We start from the raw sequence: 21777 nt of genomic DNA, 5'->3' as shown, positions 1-21777 counted from the left end.
TAGGAGGTCGGAAAACCATGGTTGTCTCGGCCAATACGGTGCCACTAGAATGACCCGGCATTTGTACCTGCGAATCCCCTGGATTGTCCTCCGTATAAGGGGGAACGGAGGGAAAGCGTACAGGAATGTGTCCGTCCAAGGAAACGAGAACGCTTCCCCCAGGGATCCTTTTTGAGGCCCTCTGCTCGCGAACTGTTCGCATTTCCTGTTTTCTTTCGTTAAGAAGAGGTCGATTGAGGGGGTCCCAAACCTTTCGAAGATTATTTGAAGCTGACCGGTGTCCAGCTCCCACTCGTGTATTTGATCCATTGTCCTGCTCAGGGAATCCGCTTGCACATTCTTCACACCCGGGAGATGGTAAGCCACTAAGGATATGTTGTGTTTCAACGCCCAGTGCCAGATCTTTTGAGCTTCCGCCGAAAGGGTCCTGGATCTGGTGCCGCCTTGCTTTATCAAGTAGAACATGGCTGTCGTGTTGTCTGTCAGCACTCTTACTTTTGATCCTTTGATATGTGGAAGGAATGATTTCAAGGCCCATCTCACTGCCCTCAGTTCCAGCACGTTGATGTGTAGGTGCAATTCGGTCGAAGACCATCTGCCCTGGGTTTGATAATCGTTCATGTGTGCTCCCCAGCCCGTCAGGGAGGCGTCCGTGATGATGGTGTTCTGAAACTCCGGTTCTTGTAGAGGAACTCCTCTGTCCAGGTTGTGAAAGATTTTCCACCATTGGAGGGATCTGATGACACCCTCGTCGTCGACGGTTATCCTGTCCGACCACCGGCCCGTGGCCTGCTTCCATCTGTCCGACAGGAACTCCTGTAGAGGCCTCATGAACAATCGGCAGTTTGCTACCAGGTGGATGCACGAAGCCATGGAACCCAGGATTGCCACATATTTTCTCACGGAAAATGTGCTCTGTAGGCAAAGTTGACTCGTCAGTTGTTCGATCTTCAATATTCTGTCTAGGGACGGTTTCACTATTCCCGAGTGGGTTTCGAATTGAGCTCCCAAGAACTTCAAGCTCTTTGAGGGCTTTAGAGAAGACTTTTCGAAGTTCACTGCGAACCCCAGTCGTTGCAGAAGTTGTAAGGTGGCATGTACGCTGTCGTTGGTCGACGCTGGGGAGGATCCCCTCACAAGCCAGTCGTCGAGGTACGGGTATACATGATGCCCTCCCTTTCGCAGCCAGGCTGCCACAGGTGCCAAACATTTTGTAAACGTTCTTGGGGAGGACTTTAGACCAAATGGGAGCACTGCAAATTGGTAGTGTGTCTGACCTACCATGAACCTCAGAAACCTCCTGTGTTTTTGACACACCGGAAGGTGGAAGTACGCGTCCTGTAGATCTAGCAACGCCAAAAATTCGTCCCTTTGGACGGATCTGATCACCTCCTGCAGTGTAAGCATTTTGAATTTTTGACTCTGCAGGGTCTTGTTGAGGTCTCACAGGTCGAGAATAGGGCGCCATTTTCCGTTTGGCTTCTTTACCACAAAACACCGTGAGTATACCCCTAGGCCTTTCTGCGATGCAGGGACTAATTCGATGGCGCCTTTCTGTAACATGAGTGTTACTTCCTGCCGCAAGATGTTTAGATGTGGTTGGGATAGGTGTATTGGTGGACATTTTGGAGGTTTGCATTTGAATAGTAGGGAATGTCCGTACCTCACAGTGTCCAAAACCCACTGATCTGTTGTGATGGTCTCCCATTCCTCGATGCAGCTTGACACTCTTCCTCCCAGAACGGCACGCTTCCCGTCATTGCTGGTCTTTCTGTTTGCTCGTCGACGACGAATAAGTTGGTCGTCTCTTGGAAGACTGGAAGTTTCTGCGCCGGCTTGAGGTCTGCGAGGCGCGTCTATATCCTTGGGAAGGATACGCTGATCTACCAAAAGATCTATCCCTGGTTGCTGAGAATCTTGCGTTTCCAGATGCTCCTCTAAAGGGACGAAAAGAACGAAAGGGCTTACCACTCTGGAGAGAACCCAACGAGCGTGCTGTATCTGAGTCCTCCTTCATGTCCTTCAAGGCCTCGTCCACCTTTTCCCCGAAAAGAAGATCACCTTCGAATGGCATGTCCAAAACTTTATACTGCACTTCGGGTCTGAAGTTGGTGCACTTAAGCCAAGCCTGGCGTCTTAGAACAACTCCGTTATTTATTTGTTTAAAACCCGAATCTGCCAGGTCCACCGCTATGTTAATAGCATGATTCGATGCCTCTTCGCCTTCTCGAACCAGGGACATCGCCGTTCTTCTATGTTCTTCCGGGAGGTGGTCCAGGATAGGTGCCAGTCTGTGCCACATCTCCCCGTCATATCTGGCCACAATCGCCAGGGAGTTAGCTGCTTTCACCGTTGAGGCCCCCACAGAAAGAACCTTCTTACCAAACACGTCTTGGCGCCTTGCCTTATTATCTGGAGGGGTAGAGCATTTATGTTGGGCCTTTGCTTTTCTCGTCGCCGCCGACGACGACACCACCGAGTCCGGTGTAGGTTGAGCCGAAAGACACTTCGGTGTAGAGTCTGGTGCTTTAAATTTCTTTTCAATGCGGCTTTTGACAGCCGGCTCAGAAAATGGGTGACGCATGGTTTGGACACCTTCTTTCCAGACATGGTCTAAAATGGGTATTGAGAATATTGAGCGTCTACTCTTGCCCATATGGTCAAAAAGAAAACAGTCCTTTTTCTCCTCCTGTTGGACCAGGCCAAACTCCTTGCACGCTTTTTCCATCATAGAATGAAAGGAACCTAAATCATCCGGTGGTGACGGGTGAGTGGGACTCTTTGGTGTTTCCATTTCCACATCCGACACCCAGGATGGATCCCTAGATGGTGAGAGGGATATATCTGACGCTGACCCGTGGTCAGATAGGGAGTCCGAAAGCTCACCTTCCTCCTGGACTGCTGGAGTAGTTGGAACCCCGATCGATTTGGTCGGGCGGTGTGAAGGGCCGGGCTCGTCGACGGGGGGTGTCGACGGTACAGGTGGAAGCCTTTCGTCCAGCGATTTTAGCAGCGAGTGTAAGGAGGACAGTACCTCCATGGACAGGGTCGCCTGAGAGCTTGGAGGTTGGGTAAACACCTGAGAGCAGGTTGCTCCTGATGGAAACCTGGGTCGTAGACCGAGGTCCTCCGGGCTCACAATTCTGAAGCCGTCGTCTTCTTTCGAGGTAATTGACGCTGCCTGTTCTTGTAGCAATGTGTCAGGCAACCCCATATCAAATACCTCCGGTCTCCAGGCCAGAACTTCCGTCGACGATGACATAGTCGCCGAGGTCGTCGCTGAGGCGATGACGGGTGAAATCGACTGAGTCAGCGGCAGTGAAGACACCGACTGGTTCGTCGTCGTCGACGTTGGGCCTGCAGGTGGTTTAGGTGGTCCCGCCTTCACAGCGCTCTCCCTGCGTTTATCCGAGTCTCTACTCGTGGCTGATCTGTGTTGATCGCCCGAGGAGGATTTAGGCCTCTCCTTTCCTTTCTTCGACGAAGTGGACGAAGATGTCTTTCTTGCAGAGTCTTTAGAAGAGTGACTTCGTGGAACGTCCTTTTCAACAGGTCGTGACTTCTTAGCCGGGGGTTCCGACGAGGTTGAGCGCCGAGGGGCTCCTGATGTTTTCGCAGAGGCCACACTGCGCACCGAGCCCACCTCTGAGGGTACGCTCCCGCACCGTCATTTAACCAGGATACCAGCCGGCGGTTTCGATCCTTCAGGGTTTTCTGGGAAAAACCTTTACATATTTCACACTGGTCTGCCGAGTGGTGAGGGTGGAGGCAATAAATGCAGTCTAAATGGCCGTCCCCCTCATAAACCTTCTTCAATCCGCACGTGGCACACGGGCGAAAAAGAGGTTTACCCGACATTCCGAAAAATTAACAAACTCACAGGAGTTTCGACAAGTCAAAAAATCTAGCAGTAGAGACTACGCGAGGAGATCCCACTATCTTTGGAGACGGTTGAAATCTGAAGGGGAGCCGCGGGGGCGGGCCTCTTATACTGGGACGGCCTACGGAGCGTGCGTAGGCAGGTCCTAAAAGGACGTAGATAGGACACAAAAGTGTCGGAAGTTTTCCTATAGGAAAAGGCTATATATGTGTACCGAGGGTTCCCAGTCTGACGATGGGGAATATTCTAAGCATGTGAATCCATGAAAGATCCAATGCTGGAGAATTGTGAAGATCACTAGGTGCAGCACGTGGTTGAGTGGGGGATGTTGGCGTGTCCCCCACTTGGATGGAGTTCTGGGCGTTGACCTGGGATGCTTCCTGGCAGGAGGGTGGGGGTGAATGGAGAGGGGGGGGGGGGGAGAAGACTACGGGGGTTGGCGGGTGCCACACTTGGGTGATTTGTGAATGTTGTTAAAATATAACTCGCCAACAAAAAAAGAAAACATCTCTGCATACTTATCACACTCAAAAAACACACAACCATCTCTCGAACAACCCGCACGCACTTCGCAACACTGCAACACATAAGCCGTACCAACAGCACACAAAGACGGACATCGATCCAATACTCACATCAAAGCTCATCACCCGGTGTATACCGAGTTGAAGCTGCCAACAGAACATTACTCTCACTATCCTACTCCCTCTTCACCTTACAACCCCACCCCACCTTCTCGTTTACAGATCCGTCAGAGCGCCTGGGGACCAACTCTGTTGGTGACTGTGTGCGGTACAAATACCTTTAACATTTATGGAATATGAAAAAATCACCCCAACATGCAGTGTAACTTCATCTCCTCATTTACAGAAGCTCATATGGTGTCCAGATGGAGAACTAGAAACGTACCGCCTCATTCTCCTGTTCCTCTCTTTTGGCATAGTAGTCCTTCAAATTAGCACCACGTTCCCATGAAGCACCTCCATGGCCAAAGCTTCCTGGATCATCAACTGGACGTTCACCTAAACCAGAGTGCCAAGTGTTAGAAAAGCACAGCATTTACTAGTATCCATCCCTCCAAAGCCTCAAGCAGGCAAATCCAAAATTGCTTTTCAAAATGTGCAACTAGTATAAAAATGTGACAATTTAACAATTACTTGCGATATACACTCCTACCCACGGCCCCATGATTAAGACAACAGGCTCTCCCTACCCCCCCATCACAGAAGGCAAACAAAAAACCAGAGGAACAGGTTTCCCTTCTGTAAACAGATGAGGGGGAACAACAATAGTTACAGATCACAGAAGAGCAGCATTTTTTCACCACTCCTAAACAATAAAATTAATATCCTTCACGAGATCCTCCATATATGCCCTTGCATCAGTATTACCCAAATTGACTTTTGCACAATTGAAATAGGGTTTTGGTAGGGGGATAGCAGGGTTTCCCCCGCATATATGGCTTAATTGACAGTATGGAACAAGTTACTTACTTGTAACTGTTCTCCAGCATGGGTCTGGCATGGATTCACATGCTCATGAATATTCACAGTCAGGCTGGGAATCCTCGGTAAAGAAAAATTTGTTTCGTTTCTGAACTGCCTTTCTCCCAACAACCAATCACTGGTCTCTGGGTCATACTGACCCCAGCCAATGGCTGCCCTCTACCTAAGCCCCTGCTCTGGCAGCCATCTTCAGATTTGGTAGCATGTAAAGTGGCAGTAGGACCAAGAGAAGAGCCGCAGAGGGGTAGGCGGGAGGGTTCGCATGTGAATCCATGCCAGACCCGTGCTGGAGAACAGTTACAGGGAAGTAACTTGTTCCTTCTCTAGCATGGGGTCTGGCATGGATTCACATGCTCATGAATAAAGAATACATAGCAGTACACACATGCACAACCACGGGAGTTGGCAAGGTTCAACATAAGCATCCCTTACTTCCTCACCAGACTCACCTTCAAGCGAACAGGTTGCCCAGCACTGCTTGGCCAACTCTGGACTCCTGCCTGGAATCCCGGTCGCTGCAGTAGAATTTCGTGAAGGTGTGCATCGACCTCCACGTAGCAGCCCTGCAGAGGTCCAGCAGGGGCACACCAGACAGGAACGCTGTAGTTGCAGCAATCGCTCTGGTCGACTGGGCTCTCAGACGGCCAGGCAACGGTCGTTTGCCAGCCAGTGACGATGGGTGATGCAGCCGGAGAGCCACCTGGAAATGGAAGCCTTGGAGAGGGACTTCCGTTGGTTTAAAGTGCCAAAGTTCACAAACAGCTGTGATGTCTTCTGAAAACACTTGGTGCAGTCCACGTAGAACTTCAGCGCTCTAGCCAAATCCAGCGAGTGCAAAGTCCTCTCAGCCGGCGACAGGAAGAAAACGGGTAACACCAAGGGCTCGTTGAGATGGAAGTCCGACGGCACCTTGGGCATGGAGGGGTGCGTCCGCCACACGACCCTCGTTTCATGGAATGTTAATAACGGAGGCTTACAGGAGAGGGCCTGGATCTCTCCCACTCGTCGTGTGGAGGTGATGGCCACAAGAAACGCAGTCTTCCATGATAGGAATTTCAGCAGTGCCGAATGCATTGGCTCGAACGGAGCACCCATGAGTATAGTCAGTACATATTGAACTCCCACGCCGGGGCCGGACCCTACACCGGCGGGAACGAGCGGAAAAGTCCTTTCATGAACCCCTTGACCAGGCGGTGCAACCACAGTGACGACCGCCAAGGAGTTCTGTGGTAGCGGGAGATAGCCGCCAAATGAATATTGATGGAAGCGTGCGTCAGCCCCGCCTTAGCCAGTGACAGCAAGTACGGCTGCACCTGAGGGGCCGTAATCCGTAGAGGGTTTATCTTCTGTGCACTCTGCCATTTATGTTCATAGCACTGGAGTAGAAGCAGCACTGGCCTTGGCAAGTACCACCTTGCAGACGGCTGGGATCTCGTATCCTGCAAACTCTAGTTCTGCAGGAGCCACGCCTCCAAGTTCAGCGACCCTGGGTCGTGGTGCAGAATCGCACCTCCTTCCCTGGCGAGCAGATCTGCGTCTGTCGTAAGCCGGACTGGAGGGGACGCTGAGAAGTCCAGAAACCATATTTGTCTCCGCCACACCGGTGCGGCGAGGATCATCCTGCACCAGGACCACCCGAGTTGATCGATGAGTCGCAGAAGCAACAACAGAGGGAACGCATAGAAAAACAGGCCGTCCCAGGGGAAAGAAAGCATCCCCCATGCTCCCCGGCTGGGGAAACCTGCTGGCGAACCTCCGGCACTTGGTGTTGTCGCTGTCGCAAACAGATCGATGTGGGGATTGCCCCCTCGTCTGAACATAAGATCCACTTGATCCTGCCGAAGCTCCGAGTGCAGCTCCCTGCTGAGGGAGTCAGCGATGATGTTCTTCACTTCCGCGAGATGAAACGGGAGGAATATCCCCAGTGCCATAGGTCCTGAGCCTCTCTGGAAAGTGCTGGAGATCTGGCCATGCCCCCCCCCCCCCTGCTTCCAGATGTAGAACAATTTGGTGGTGGTGTTGTCTGTGAAGACCCATACCACCTTGCCCTTGAGGGACGGAAAGAAGGACTGGAGGGCCCAAAACACTGCCCGGAGTTCCAGAATGTTAATATGTAACTACTTCTCCGGCAGCCACAGGCATCTTGCGTGAAAACCTCCGATGTGCGTGCCCCATCTTTCAAAGGAGGCGTCCGTCGTGACCGTCTCCTGATGAGGCGGGGTCTGGAAGTCTGTGCCCACCAACAGATGCAGACACCCCACCACTGTATCGCTCAACGGAACATTGTCGAGAGAGATCTTGTCCTGGAAGCTTTGCGATACATAGATCCAATGGGCGTCGAGGTACTCTTGCAGTGGTTGCATCCGCAGCCTGCACAGTCGAACGAGGTATATGCAGGACGACATCATGCAGAAGGGATTTTATGGACCTTACCCTTGCGATCTTCAGTGTCAGCCATTGCACCTTGCTCAGGATGGCCGCTATCCTCTCTGGAGACGCCAGGCACGACACGGTCGAGACCCCAGAAACAGTGTGGCTTGTGATGGCACCAGGCAAGACTTTGCATAGTTCACAGAGAACCACAGCTCTGTCAGCAGCTGGACGGTTTCCGCCGTGTGAGCGACCTCGATCTCCCTAGATTTCACTCGGATGAGCCAGTCATCCAGGTAGGGGTAAACATGGATCCCTTGCAGACGCAGTTGCACCACCACTGGTGCCATAAACTTGGTGAAGACCCTTGGCGCCGACTTTAGTCCGAAGGGAAGGGCCTTGAACTGATAGTGCTGCCCTTGAACCACGAAGCGCAGGAATTTGCAGTGTGCTTTGTGGATGGGGATGTGAAAGTAAGCATCCTCCAAGTCCAACGACGACAGGAAATCCCCCTTCTTCCAGCTGTCCCAACACGTGCTGAAGGGTGACCATCAAGAACTTCTGTGATCTGATGTACTTGTTCAAGCGGCCGAGGTCCTGAAAGGGTCTCCAACCTCCAGTCTTCTTGACGAGAAAGTACCAAGAGTACACTTCAGAGCCCCGGAGCCTCTTTGGGACGAGTTCTATCGCGCCCTTCCTCAGCATGGCCTGCACCTCCATCAGAAGCTAGTGGACGTTTTACTGTCTGTCCAAAGGTGGTATACGATGACACTTCCTTTGGAATTCGAGAGTGTGTGCATGGGCCAGAGCGACCAACACACACCAGTTGGTGGAGATGGTCTTCCACACGACGACAAAGTTTGCCAGCCGGCCTCCCACCGGAGTGCGCGGGTGGGGGCCCGACATCCTGGCCGGTTCAGTCCTGCTTCGCCATAGAGGAGCCGCCTTGGGGACCTTGGCGTTGACAGAGACCTCCACCAGGCTTGCCACGGCCCATTTAGGCCTCCTGGGTCAAAGAACGGGACGGTTGGCAGTAGGATGATGTGAAGCCACCGAAGCTTTGAGGAACCCTGGGACTTTCCCCCGGAGGTCCAAAAGGGCAGCTGTCGCTGCTGGAGCGTGCCCAAAGCATGTGCCGTCTCGGTGTCTGCCTTGATGGCCTGAAGGGACTCGTCATCAAGGCAGACACCGTTAGAGATGATGTCGACGCACCCGAGCCCGCAGACTTCTTCCTAGCTGCCGCGGAGACCACCGAATCCAGGAAAGACTGCGATCTTAAGCAATTGGGTGCAGAACCCGGCACCCTGTACTTTCTCGTCCCGGTCCCTCTTCGCCGGGGCAGAGGACGGGTTTTTCATGAGGGCCAGTCCCTCGTCCCAAATGTCGTCCAACAGCGGGATAGATAGTCTTCCTGTACCAGCGCCGGGAGGCTAAGAGGAAGCCCTCCTTTTCCTCTGGAGTCAGTTGAAACAACTGAGGCCTGCAATATCATGGTGTGAAAAGAGCCAATCTTGTCGGGTGGCGAGGCTCTGGGTGGCGGGGACGGGAGATCCACTCTGCTGTTGTGCGTACCAGTCATCTCCGGTTCAGTCTCGTCCCTTGGTAGGGGAGGCGACAGATGGTAAGGAGAGGGAGGGTGAACTCTTTGTCTTGTGCAGGGGTTCTCCCGATGGCCCAGGTGCCGTGGGGGTCTCCCGCCGGCAACAGGGGCATCCTTGTCCGAATCTGAGCACAGAGTGTGTAGTGCCCACAGAGAGGTCTGACGGAGGCAGCAGTGGCTTCTGCAGTGGTTGCAATGGAAAAGACTGCGCGGGAGGCGTAGTGTCCTCCGGCTCCCGAACGCCCTGCTCCTCGTTGGTGTCTCCATCACTCTCCACATCTGAAACGTCGGGTTCATTTCCGTAGGACCTGGCCTTGACGAATCTTTGGTCCAAGACGGTCTTGAGAACAGCAAGCTCCTCCTCGGAGATGTCCGTGCCCTGTACGACTACCGTGCCCCCCACCCCCCTTCTTCTAGATCAGGGGAGACTGTTTCAGGGAGATGACCGGCATAGTCTTCACTTGTGTCTTTACCAGCTGAAAAAATTATTCCCGCCTGGCCGGCAGGGAAACTCTTGCTTCGGGGCCTGTGTCCTGTGAATCCGTAACAGCTTTCACCACTGCTTCATTGGAGGTTTTCGCCGTGTGAATCTGGGCCTTAACGACCTTGGTCGTGCTTGGGGCCTTCACCGTGGGAGGGTGTCAACACCACTCTCCCCCTTGGGCTTCTCCCTCGGAGCCGACCAGGAATTCTCCCGAAGTTTACCCGGATGCTCAGACTTCCTTTTCTTCGCCAAGCCGAAAGTTAGCTCGTGGTCGAATGTGCTGGAGATGCTGCGCCTGACCTGGCCACCGAAGAACCTGCACCAACGGCGCTCCTGGTGCCTGCAGTGCTTTGCCTTCTGTTGGGCCCCCGTCACCGGGGCGCCCTCAAAGTTTTCAGAAGACCAGTCAGATTTCTTCTTGAGGCTGGGTGACCGGGGCTCACCCGACTGGAGCCACTTGCTAAGGCGATCGCAACATCTTTCATGTGCGGAGCACCATATCCTTGCACGCACAGGCCTCCTCCACATGCGTCTGGTTGGTATGCAGGCAGTGTAGGCACAGGGAGTGCCCATCGTCCAGGAAAATGTTCCGTTGGCCATACCCGGGCAAATCCAGAACAGACGTGTCGAGCCTCTATCTTCAGCCATGTCCACGCGGTGTATGCCTTCAAGAATCTTCTGGAATCCTGCAAGAAGTGAACTCGATGGGGGGTGGGCAATATAAAAAAATAAAAACAAATAAAAAAATAAAACTCCCTCGTGGTGTGTAGAAAGTTCAGAAAAACGGGTCCCTGCTGCTTGGAAGATGGATCGATGGAGCTTGAGGCTCAATTGACCGAAAAAATAAGAGCAAACGCTTAGAAAAACTGCGAAAGCAGTAAAACCTCGAGAGCTATAGCACGAGGACTCCCAGCACTTGAACGTGTGGTAAAAATCTGAAGATGGCTGCCAGAGGAGGGGCTTAGGTAGAGGGCAGTCATTGGCTGGGGGCAGTATGACCGAGAGACCAGTGATTGGTTGTTAGGAGAAAGACAGTTCAGAAGTGAAACTGATTTTTTCTTTACCAAGGATTGCCAGCCTGACGGGGAATATTCATGAGCATGTGAATCCATGCCAGACCCCATGCTGGAGAATAACCAAACTAATATTTTAAATTTCATTTACCTCAAAAAATGTCTTTTCATTCAAAATAAATGCCTTAGTTTTCTTTTGCTCTGTTCAGCGTTTTCCTGAGCAGCGACAACAGTAAAATGACAATGCATTACTTACCGTAAAAGCATTTCTGATGGTTGTATCTGCTTAGATTGACATGCTGTGCATAGGTCCGACATCCAGTGGTCACTGCGGAGTATTGCATTTTGTTTTTCGTAGTCGAAAAGGGGACGTCGACAAGGCGTGTCTGTAACACTATCCCTATAGTGACGTGCGTTGTACCCACAATCCCTCACGCGTCAAGGTCCCTCTGTTTGTATTTTTTCTGCCCTGATGGAGCCTTCTAGACGTGAGCGAGTACAGAAAAGAGAGATATAAAGGAAGTCTAAGTTCCTTCCATGGGAGCGGGGAGGAAGGGTGGGCGCATGTGAATCTAAGCAGATACAACCATCAGAAATGCTTTTACGTTAAGTAATGCATTGTCTTCCGATGTTTGTTAATCTGCTTAGAATCACATGCTGTGCATAGACTAGCTAGCAGTACCCGGAGTTGGCGGTGGGTTATGAGAAGGAACAGTAGAGAAAAGATGTCTTAATACTGCCTGTCCCACCTGGGAGTCAGATCTAGAGTGTGCATCTAGACAGTAGTGTTTTGTAAAGGTGTGCACAGAACTCCAGGTAGCCGCTTTGCAGATGGACTCAAGGGGAACATTTGCAATGAACGCTATGGAAGCCCCAGTGCCTCGAGTGGAATGTGCTCTTGGCTTGAAGGGTAGTTCTCTCTTAGCAAGAGTGTAACAGAGTGATGCATTGAACAATCCATCTAGATATAGTGGACTTTGAAACTGCATCTCCTTCTCTTCCTGCTGCCACAGAGACGAAGAACTGATTAGTCTTTCTCAGTGGTCTGGTTGTTTCCATGTAGAACATGACAGCTCTGCGTACATCTAGTGTATGCAGACTTTTTTCTCCCAAGCTGGAAGGGTTTTGAAAGAACGTTGGTAGTTCTTTTTCTAATTTCGAGATGAATTTTGGTGCAAACCTTGGGTGTGTGCGTAGAACCACCTTATCCTTGTGAACTGTTACGAAGGGGTCTAGTACAGAAAGAGCCTGTAGTTCACTTACTCTCCTAATGGAGGTGATAGCTATTAGGAAAGCAGTTTTAAGAGTGAGGTCTTTAAGAGTTGCCTTGTGCATGGGTTCGAAAGGAGGGCCCATGAGTCTAGAAAGTACCACATTTAAGTCCCATCCGGGAGCTGGGTTAGCTATCGGAGGGTGTATTCTCTTTACCCCCTCCATGAAGGCCTTGATAACTGGTATCTTCCACCACGACACTTTAAGTTGGGAAGTGGTGTATGCAGAAAGTGCCGCTAGGTGGACTTTAATGGAATTGAACACTAGACCTGAATCCAGTAAATGGGTCAAGTACAGAACAATGTTAGTAGGAGAGCAGTCAACCGGGTTGATGCTCTTACCTCTACACCAGATGACAAATCTTTTCCACTTGCTAGAATAGCAGTGGCGAGTATTAGGTTTTCTGGCTTCCCTGAGGATGTCCATACATCTCTGCGGGAGTTGTAAATGTCCAAATTCTATGATCTCAGGAGCCAGGCTGCTAAATTCATGGTCTGAGGGCATGGATGCAGTGTCCTGCCCTTGTCCTGTGACAGCATGTTGTACGGGCAGGGAAGTTTCACTGGGGGAGATAGGGACATCTCCATCAAGTGAGCGAACCATGGCTGCCGGGCCCACATTGGGGCCACTAGTATCATGGTAACCTGCTCCTGGTGCATCTTGTGCACCACTTTGTTGAGAAGGGGAGTCGGGGGAAAGGCGTAAACAAATTTCCCTGACCATTGAATCGACAGACCGTTCCCCTTGGACTGGTTCTGGGGGTACCTGGAGGCGTAACTTTGGCATTGTGAGTTCTCCAGAGTTGCGAACAGGTCTATTTCCGGGAATCCCCATTGCGTGAAGACGTCTAAGACGATGTCTTCGTGCAATTGCCATTCGTACTCTTCGGGCAGGGGGAAGTCTCTGCTGAGTTTGTCTGCTAGCAGATTGAGTTCCCCTGGTACATGTTGTGATAGTAGGGACATGTGTTTGAGAGCCCACTTCCATATATTCTGGGACAGCTTGGACAGTCCTGGAGAGTGAGTGCCTCCTTGCTTGTTGAGGTAGTACATGGCTGTGGTGCTGTCTGTGATGACCATCACGGTCTTTCCTTGTAAGTGTTCCTGAAAGGCTTTCAGTGCTTTGAACACTGCTAGTAGTTCCAGCAGGTTTATATGCTTGGATGCTAAGCTCGGAGTCCACACTCCGTGAGCAGTCTGATGGGATAGGTGAGCCCCCCATCCTGTAAGGGATGCGTCTGTGGTTAGAGTGGCTTCCACTGCGGGTGTGGCAAAAGTTTTCCCTAATAACAGGTTTTCTTTTGTCCACCACCGTAGCGAGAGAACCAAGGTCTGCGAGACCACCACTAGATCGTCCCATTGTCCGCTGGCCTGACACCACTGGCTGTAGAGCCACTCTTGCATAGGGCGCATGCGCAGGCGCGCGTGAGGTACCAAATAAATACATGACGCCATCATCCCTAGCAAGCGCATTGCTTTGCGTACCGTCACCTCTCGACCTGCCACATATTGAGGGATCTGAAACAGCATGTTTTGGACCCTCTCATTGGAGGGGAAGACGAGGCCGTCCTTTGTTCGAATTAGAGCCCCTAGGAATTGTTTGATTTGGCTGGGGTCTAAGCTGGACTTCTTTTCGTTGATGGAGAAGCCCAGTTGGGACAAAAGGTCTACGGTCTTTTGGGTATTGGAGAAGCATGTTTCGTAAGAATCCCCTGTTATGAGCCAGTCGTCGAGGTAAGGGTATACCGGGATGGATAACCTGCACAGGTGGGCCGCTGCCACTGCCAGTACTTTCGTGAATACCCTTGGTGCAGATGCTATCCCGAAGGGTAGTACTTAGTACTCTGAACTGGTAGTGTTTGTTCTCTATCTTGAACCTGAGGTATTTTCTGTGCGCTGGCAACATTAAAATATGAAAGTATGCATCTTTCATGTCTAGTGTTGTCATGTAATCCCCCTGTGATAACAGTGAGATTACTTCCTGCAAGGTCACCATACAAAACTTTTGGGGTTTGACAAACTTGTTCGCTGGGCGCAGATCTAATACAGGGCGCATGGTTAAGTCCTTTTTGGGTACAAGGAAGTACACTGAATAAATACCTTCTGTTACCTGAGATAGGGGGACAGCCTCTATAGCTTCTTTTTTCAGTAGCTCTTCTACGTCTTGAAGAAGAATAGTGAGGTGTTCCCGTGTCATGCGTCGGTTCCGTGGGGGTCTGTACTTCGGGGAACCGTTGAATTTGATGCAGTATCCGTGGGCTATGGTGGATAATACCCAGCGGTCTGACGATATTCCCTCCCATGCTGAAAGGAACGATGTTAGCCGGCCCCCGACCGGTGATGCATGGGAGGGGACCCGAATCTTCGGGTCATTTGTTGGTATTGGGCGTGGAACCTTTGGGGCTGGAGCCGCAACCTCTTCCTTTGCCACGGCGTTGGCCTCTTTGACTGAACTGGGTGTTGTTACCCTGGTTAGAGGGCCAGTTGGTAGCAGAGTAAAATTGCTGTTGGTTTTGCTGCTGGCGTTGGCCACGAAAGGAGCATCTATTGCCATAGCTGCGTCTGTTAGGGGGCCTAGAAATTTGGTCAAGAGTCTTGATGGTATCAAACTCCTTCTTCGCATGTTCTAGGGCCTCATCAACTGCTTTCCCAAACAGATGTGTTTGTTCTATGGGCTTATTTATCAGGGAAGCCTGGGTTTCCGGCTTAAATCCCGAATTGCGCAGCCAGACATGGCGTTTGAGAAGTATTCCCTGAACCAGGGAACGGCCAGCCGTCTCTGCGGCATCTAAGGAGTTCTTTACGATGCCCTGGTTTACAAGAGTTCCCTCTGAGATTATAGCTAACAGGCGTGAACGCAGGGGTTCTGGTGCGTCCTCTGCTTCGCTGCGCAGCTTGCTCCACTGTGCATCTGCGTAGCTAGCTAGTAGGGAATTGTTATTTGCAATCCTAGTTGAGAAGGCGGCGGAGGTCGTGATTCTCTTCCCAAGTGCATAGAGCTTCTTGCCCTCTTTGTCAGGTGGTGCCTCACTAGTGGATAGTGGTACCCCCGCTCTTTTTCTTGTATTGGTAACTACGAGGGAGTCCGGAATAGAATGTCCTCTGATGTACAAAGGGTCAGAGGACGAAGGGCTGAAGAGCTTTTCTATCCGAGGGTTGACCCCTCTGACTAAGGCCGGATTGGAAAAGGAAGGAGTTATTCTTCTCTTTATAGAAGCCAGGAACGGAATAGACTGACTAACAGGGGCTTTTTCTTTAATAACTTTCTCTACAAAGTCTATGTCAGGAAGAGTCTCCCCTGTGTCTATTTCAAAATGCGCTGCTGCCTTGCGCAATAGTGCATTAAGTGAAGGTTGGTCATCTATGGGAGAGGTGTTTCCAATAGGTGAATCCTTGGGAGGAGAAGGGTGAAAGACATCAGGGTCTGAGTGCACTGATGGGGATTGCCAAGGCTGCACTGATGGGGATTGCCAGGGCTGCGAGGTAGCTGTATCTTCTTCAAAAGCTCCTGCACTAGTGTAAGGATCTTCTTCAAACCCCTCTTCCTCATGTTCTTCCTCTCCACCCAAACACTCCTCATCTTCCTGGAGGTATTGCTCCTCTTCATATGCATCATATGCGTCTGTGGAAGGGGGAAACAGCCTAGGAATCTTGACCCTAGGGTCATCCTGGGGCCATTCTCTTGGTCTTTTGGATGTGGGTGGGTTTTGGCTTCCCAAAAACCTTTCCATTTTCTCCATACAAGAATGGAGTCTTTCAAGGGTCTCATGGGGGACCCCCGAATAGTCTAGAGGGGGGAAATGCGTGTCTTCACCTTCAAAACGCTTAGAACGCTCCCACAACGTCGAAGAAAGGTTTCCGTCGCCCTCTGAAAAGCCCTCCGGTAGTTCAGAAGTGCCCTTAGATGAAGGGGGCAGTTCCTGGCTACTCTTGCGCTTTTTCGGCGTTTCCATAGCTTTTTGTGCGGTATTCGACGTTTGTTTCGTCATCCGCTTACGTTTGTCTTCGGAAACAATTCTCGGCAGGCTCTCGACAACGAGTTTGTCAGTAGAGGGCTCTGGTGTCGACGTTGGCTGCGTTACGCGTTGTTCCTCGACGCCCGCTCTATGGAGCATTACGTCGGATGATTTTGAGGTAGCGCCCGTATTTGATGAAAGCCCAATCGCTGGTTGCGGCTGCGTTTGCGGGTGGGGCTTGAGACCCTTACGGTCTGAGGTAGACGCCGGAGTGCCCTGCGTCCCCTTCGGCGCTGATGGATCCTTCGTCTTCGACGAAGAAGAGCCGTGGGTTGTGTGCTTAGGCCTATGGGGTCCATGTGCGTCCTTGTCGCCGGGGTGTTCATCCCCATAATCAGGGCGTGAGCCGAGCCCGTCGGGGCCGGGGACGGACGTCGAGGAGCGCGAGCGCTCCTTCTGCGGGTTAATGACTTCCGTAACGGACGTAGAGTTATCACCCTCCTCGTCACTTTCTGTAACAGCGGCGGCGGGTGAGGAAACTGACTTCGACATAGCGTAGTCCGCCCACCTCTTAACTTTTCGTTGTTCTTTAAGAGTTCTTGGTTTCAAGAGCTTACAGGCCGCGCAGCTGTCCTCCTTATGATCGAGGGGCAAGCAACGATTACAGAGCTTGTGTTTGTCCTTCCAAGTGTATTTGCCCCTACAGCGTGGGCAAAACTTAAAAGTTGTCCTCTCCATAGCTGAGGCAATAATAACTGGTGATAACAACCCCAAGGGAAAGATAGGGGAGAAAGAAAGACATTCTCAAAGAGAAGATAAAAGTTTGAACCCCCACTCTCCCTACTGTATGTTGGCCGGCGAGGCCAGGCCACGTGTTCGGCAGCGCCGAAGGATCTCCTCCGTCTCTTCCCCTCCATCGAAAACTTGCTCGGCGGAGAAACAGCTTCACAGCTAACGTCGAGGGGAGGGATCTTTAACAATATAAGTATAATTAAGGACCGAGGTCCGTAGTAAGTATTTGCAATGTCTCTCTAGGAGCTCTGCGTAAGGCGACCAGAAGCTGGGCGGAAAAAAACAATCTGAGGGACCTCGACGCGTGAGGAATTGTGGGTACAACGCACGTCACTATAGGGATAGTGTTACAGACACGCCTTGTCGACGTCCCCTTTTCGACTACGAAAAACAAAATGCAATACTCCGCAGTGACCACTGGATGTCGGACCTATGCACAGCATGTGATTCTAAGCAGATTAACAAACATCAGAAATTGAATTTCAATGATAATATTTCTCTGTGTTCGTTCCCAGAGCGACGTACAGACGTGCGTTTTTTCCTCACAATGCACATTTCTTTCCTGTTTGTCATTTTCTCGCGAGATTTCGCATTCCACACAGCTCATCCCATCGCAGAGTTCCAGTCGGTTCTCTTTTTAAAACAGTGTTAAATCAGTACAAACTCCAATTTCTTATATTCGAAAAAGCGTGATTGATTTATGTGAACACTATTCACGTTTTCTGCTCCCGTTACGAGCACACGTTTACTTTAAATTCACTTTGAATGATGACGTAATCTTCTGATGTTGTGAATGGTACGTCCCATAATTAGCGTTTAGTTCGGAATGTAGTCATTCATTCACGGAATAACAATGTCACTTGTATATGAAAAAAAAGATCACAATATTTATTACGTAAAATTAGGTGTGCACATTTGCTACTGATGTTTTCACCGCATTCACAATGTAAATGAACAATTGTTTTGCAAGCAGTTTTCGTTCGAGCAGTTCTCCATCGAACAATTATACAATCAATTCGTATACAACCCTTGATATGATATAAATAATATTGCATTTATGACGCGCCTATACAGAAGTGTTTCAAGGCGCGACGAGGCAAGGGAGAGGAACAAAGGGAGGACAGACAACGATCCTACTAGGCCAGGTGTCATTCAGATCGCCCTTGGGAACAGAGACAGTGCAGTACATGGGAAAAGAACAGTAAACGGCCAGCATGTGGTAAGTGCAGGCATCAGAAGTCAAGGGTCGGTAGGGGGACTGGAGAGATAAAGAAACAGTCCCCAGGTGCAGGGGTTGCCAGGTGGGCAGTGCATGTATGTGACGCTGGCGGGAGAAGGACCTGGGCCCAAGATCAGAGGGTGTCCAAGTAGCCAGTGCAGTTCCGGTTAAAGCCAGGAGGTCAGCAGAGAAGAGGAGAAAAAGCAGAAGCAAAGAGAAAGGTTTTGAGGTGCTTCCGGAACTGGTTCTCCTCAAGTTAAAGGGAGGCAGTTCCAGAGGGATGTGCCAGCCGAAGAAAGATCTACCACCAACTCGTTGCATGGAAAAGCGACTGACCCAGAGGGAGTTGGAGGCAGATGGAGGCAGATGAGCGAAGAGCTCGAGAAGGAAGATATTTAGGGAGAGAGAGTTGAAGGTATTTAGGCCCCAGAAGGCCATGTGAACGATGCAGAGGGTTTTGAACTTAATCCTTGCAGCCACTGGGAGCCAGTGCAGAGATTTCAGTCCCGAGAGATACGATCCCTGGGCTTGAGGCCAAGGACAAGTCTCGCAGTCCTGTTCTGGATAAGTTGCAGAGGGCGGAGAGTAGAAGCAGGCAGATTTAGATAGAGGCTGTTACAATAGTGCAGCCTAGAGAGAACCATGTTTCTGGAGACAGTGAGCTTCGGGGGAGGCGGGGAGGAAGAATGCCTGAGGAGGTGCAGCTGGTAGTGTGACTTCTTATAGACGTCAGATGTGAGGAGAGAAGGAGAGTATGGAGTCGAAGATGACCGAGGTTTTTAGCCTTGCAGGTGGGAGTAGGAAGATGGCTAAGAGAGGCCGGCCAGAGAGCTACAAGGAAGGAGGGAGCAGGTGTGCCGATGAGGAGAATCTCAGTCTTACTGGCATTAAGGCAGAGGTCATTGGCGGCACACCACTCCTGGATAGCAGACAAACAATCAATCAGAGATGAGGGCATGATAGGGGGACGCCGAGGGTAGCCTGAAAATGAGCTGGGTGTCGGACGCATAGCAATGAAAGTTGGGGCAGAGAGCGGCGATGCGGTGGGCAAGGAGTGCCAGGTATTGGTTGAACAACCAGGGAGAGAGGTTAGACTCTTGGGGGACACCACAGGCAGAGAAAAAGATAGAGAGGAAGGACCCACGTTTTACCTGGGAGGCTCGGTCGGAGGGGAAAAGAGTCAGCCATGCCAGAGCCTGACCAGTAATATCCAGGTTATCACGGAGACAGTTGAGCAGGATGGTATGGTTGACAGTGTCAAAGGCAGAAGAGAGATCAAGCAAGATGAGGACGTAAGGGGTGTTAGTCAAGGTTGGAGAGCAGGTCTTCACGGATAGTTCAGGAAAGCAGTTTCCGTACTTCTGGCAGCTCTGAAGTCAGACTGATGGTCATGAAGACAACCAACAGATTCAGTGTGGAGATTAAGCTGGGAGATGGCCAGTTTCTCCAGGAGCTTGCACAGGAAGGGAGTGATGGAGATTGGCTGGACAGGAGGGGTCGGCAGAGGGTTTCTTAAGAAGAGGGTGGACAATGGAGTGCTTCAGGGGGGATGGGAAGACTCCAGTGGCGAATGAGTGATTGCAGAAATCAGCCAGGGCAGGAGCCAGGGAGTCGATGTGGTCCTTGATAGTTGGAGGAACAGGGGTGAACCTGTTTTGATGAGATTTTCATTGATCAGACTTGTCGAGAAACCTCAGTGTAGAACAGGGGAAAGGCAGAGAAGGAGGGAGGAGAGGTGGCTGCAGAAGGGCTAAAGGAAGAGCAGGGATTAGGGGGAGGGAGGGAATAGGAGGAGAGTGAGGACAGGATGTCCTGAGTTTTAGAGATGAAGTGAGAAGCCAGTGCCGTGCAGGGGGCCTGGGAAGGGACAGGAGAGGTAGAGACTGCAGCAGGATTTCCCAGTTCCTTGCAGATTTTAAAGAGTTCAGCCGAGTTGTTAGATGCCGCAGAGACGCAGGCTTGGATAGGAAGCCTCTTCTTGGTTAGGACAGAACCAATATTGCCTTTGGAGCAGGCGACTGGCCAGTTTGTCAGAGGATTTACATGAAGCATGCCATTGCCTCTCGGCCACCCTGCACTTGTGTTTTAGGGTGACGAGGTCTCAGTCGTACCAGGAGTTGCACTTGGCTTTGGGCTTCAGGCGGATTCTCACGACAGGGGCAAGGATATCAAGAGTATCAGATATAGCAGAGTGGAGCATGGAGAGGGCTTTGTCAGGGTGAGAGTCAGCCAAAGGGGGAGGGGAGGTGAGAAGGTGGAGGCAAAAGCCTCATCTTACACGCGCTTCATGGGTCGGATGACCGAGAAGGTGAATGGCAGTGATAGAAGTGGCTTGAGAGGAGAGGAGAGACTGATCACTCCAGGAGAGAGTAGTGGAGAGAGAACAGAGAGGGGAAGGTCTGAGGAGATCAGAAAACCCAGCGTGTGCCCTGCAGAGTGAGTTGGGACAGAGGGGAGAATAGTGAGTGAGAGAAAGTCGCAGAGGTCGTGAAAGATTACAGAGGAAGGACAGGAGGGATCCAGGTGGATGCTGAAGTCCTCAAGAAGGAGTTGAGTGGTTAAGGCCAGGAGTGAGGAGGAGAGGTCCGCCCACTCAGAGGAAGGAGGAGATCTGACCAGGTGGCCGATAGATAGTAGCCACATTAAGGGAATGGCCAGGAGAGAGCCTGCAGACAAAGCATTCAAAAGAGGAGTGTTAGGCAGAAACCTGTGCAGTGCCCTTAGGGACCACTGCAAAAGATTTAGGACTACAGGTGATTGGCAGTAAACCCAATTGGTAGCAGTCTGCACCACCCAGATTTACCTGGTAGCTGTGGCTGAGCAGTCAGACTTCTCTCAAGATGGGTTAGGCAGTATATAGAGCATACACAATAGGTACAGTAGCACAAACAAACACTGACCAGAGCTTGGGTGTAAAAGGTATATAATTATTTAAAGACACTTGTAAATTACACTAGCACAAAAAGAGGTAAGTAAATTCAACACAGTCACTATTATATATATATACAACCCTAATTACTTATTAGACAAGTCTTAGTGAGAAACACCACTTATTTTCAGACAGAGGTGAGAACTTAACATAACATGGCACTCTAATAAGTTAGAGAAAAAGGGAGGGAAAAGGCAAAGTTATGAAAGCACACAAATTTCAATACTTTTCAAAGAACCACAGTGAGGCAGGTTAGGCAAAGTCTACTGGAGAGCAAGGAAGTTTGAATGCCAGGACCACTCTTAGAGTGAGCAAGAGAAATGTTTCCAGGATCACACAGTGGGGTTATGCCCAAAGAGTCTTTGTAAATAGTTCACAAAAGATTGATATCAAGTCAGGAAAAGTTAGTTAACAGGCCCCAGGCTAACCCAGGTTAGAAAGTCGATGATTTACTGTCACCCCGAACGATCTGTCGCAAGGGAAGCCAGGCGGGACACAGTACTTGAAAATGGGAAGAACGCTCCAGCGGGGGGCCGTTGCTCCTGGCAGCAGGTGCAAGTCGGTGTTTCATCCAGAGGAAGGGGAGGTGAGGTCTCGACGTGGAGGAAAGATGAAGGTCGTTGCACTGCCAGGGAAGAAACCAGCCGCGTAGTTTCCCGATTACAAGGTACTACCCTTTTCTTCGCGGTAGTGGTAAACCGTGGTATTCCGGTTGCCGGGGTGCTTGGCACGGGCAAGGCAGCCACGAGATGGTCCAG

The 21777-nt window shown here is 51.0% G+C and overlaps 1 protein-coding gene across 1 annotated transcript in view; it reads right to left on the bottom strand.

The window, feature by feature from the left end:
- Nucleotides 1-21777, bottom strand: part of DHX9 (DExH-box helicase 9) — a 745262-nt gene that overhangs the window by 576906 nt on the left and 146579 nt on the right. The window contains exon 5 of the mRNA XM_069641409.1: nucleotides 4790-4902. Within this exon, the coding sequence (XP_069497510.1) occupies nucleotides 4790-4902 (113 nt within the window). The remainder of the gene's footprint in view (nucleotides 1-4789; nucleotides 4903-21777) is intronic.

This window comes from Ambystoma mexicanum, chromosome 1q, assembly GCF_040938575.1.
Source record: "Ambystoma mexicanum isolate Mex_15411 chromosome 1q, UKY_AmexF1_1, whole genome shotgun sequence".
NCBI classification, from domain to species: domain Eukaryota; kingdom Metazoa; phylum Chordata; class Amphibia; order Caudata; family Ambystomatidae; genus Ambystoma; species Ambystoma mexicanum.
The sequence above is the reverse complement of the archived record's forward strand: the minus strand, read 5'-3'. Positions and strand labels throughout refer to the sequence as shown.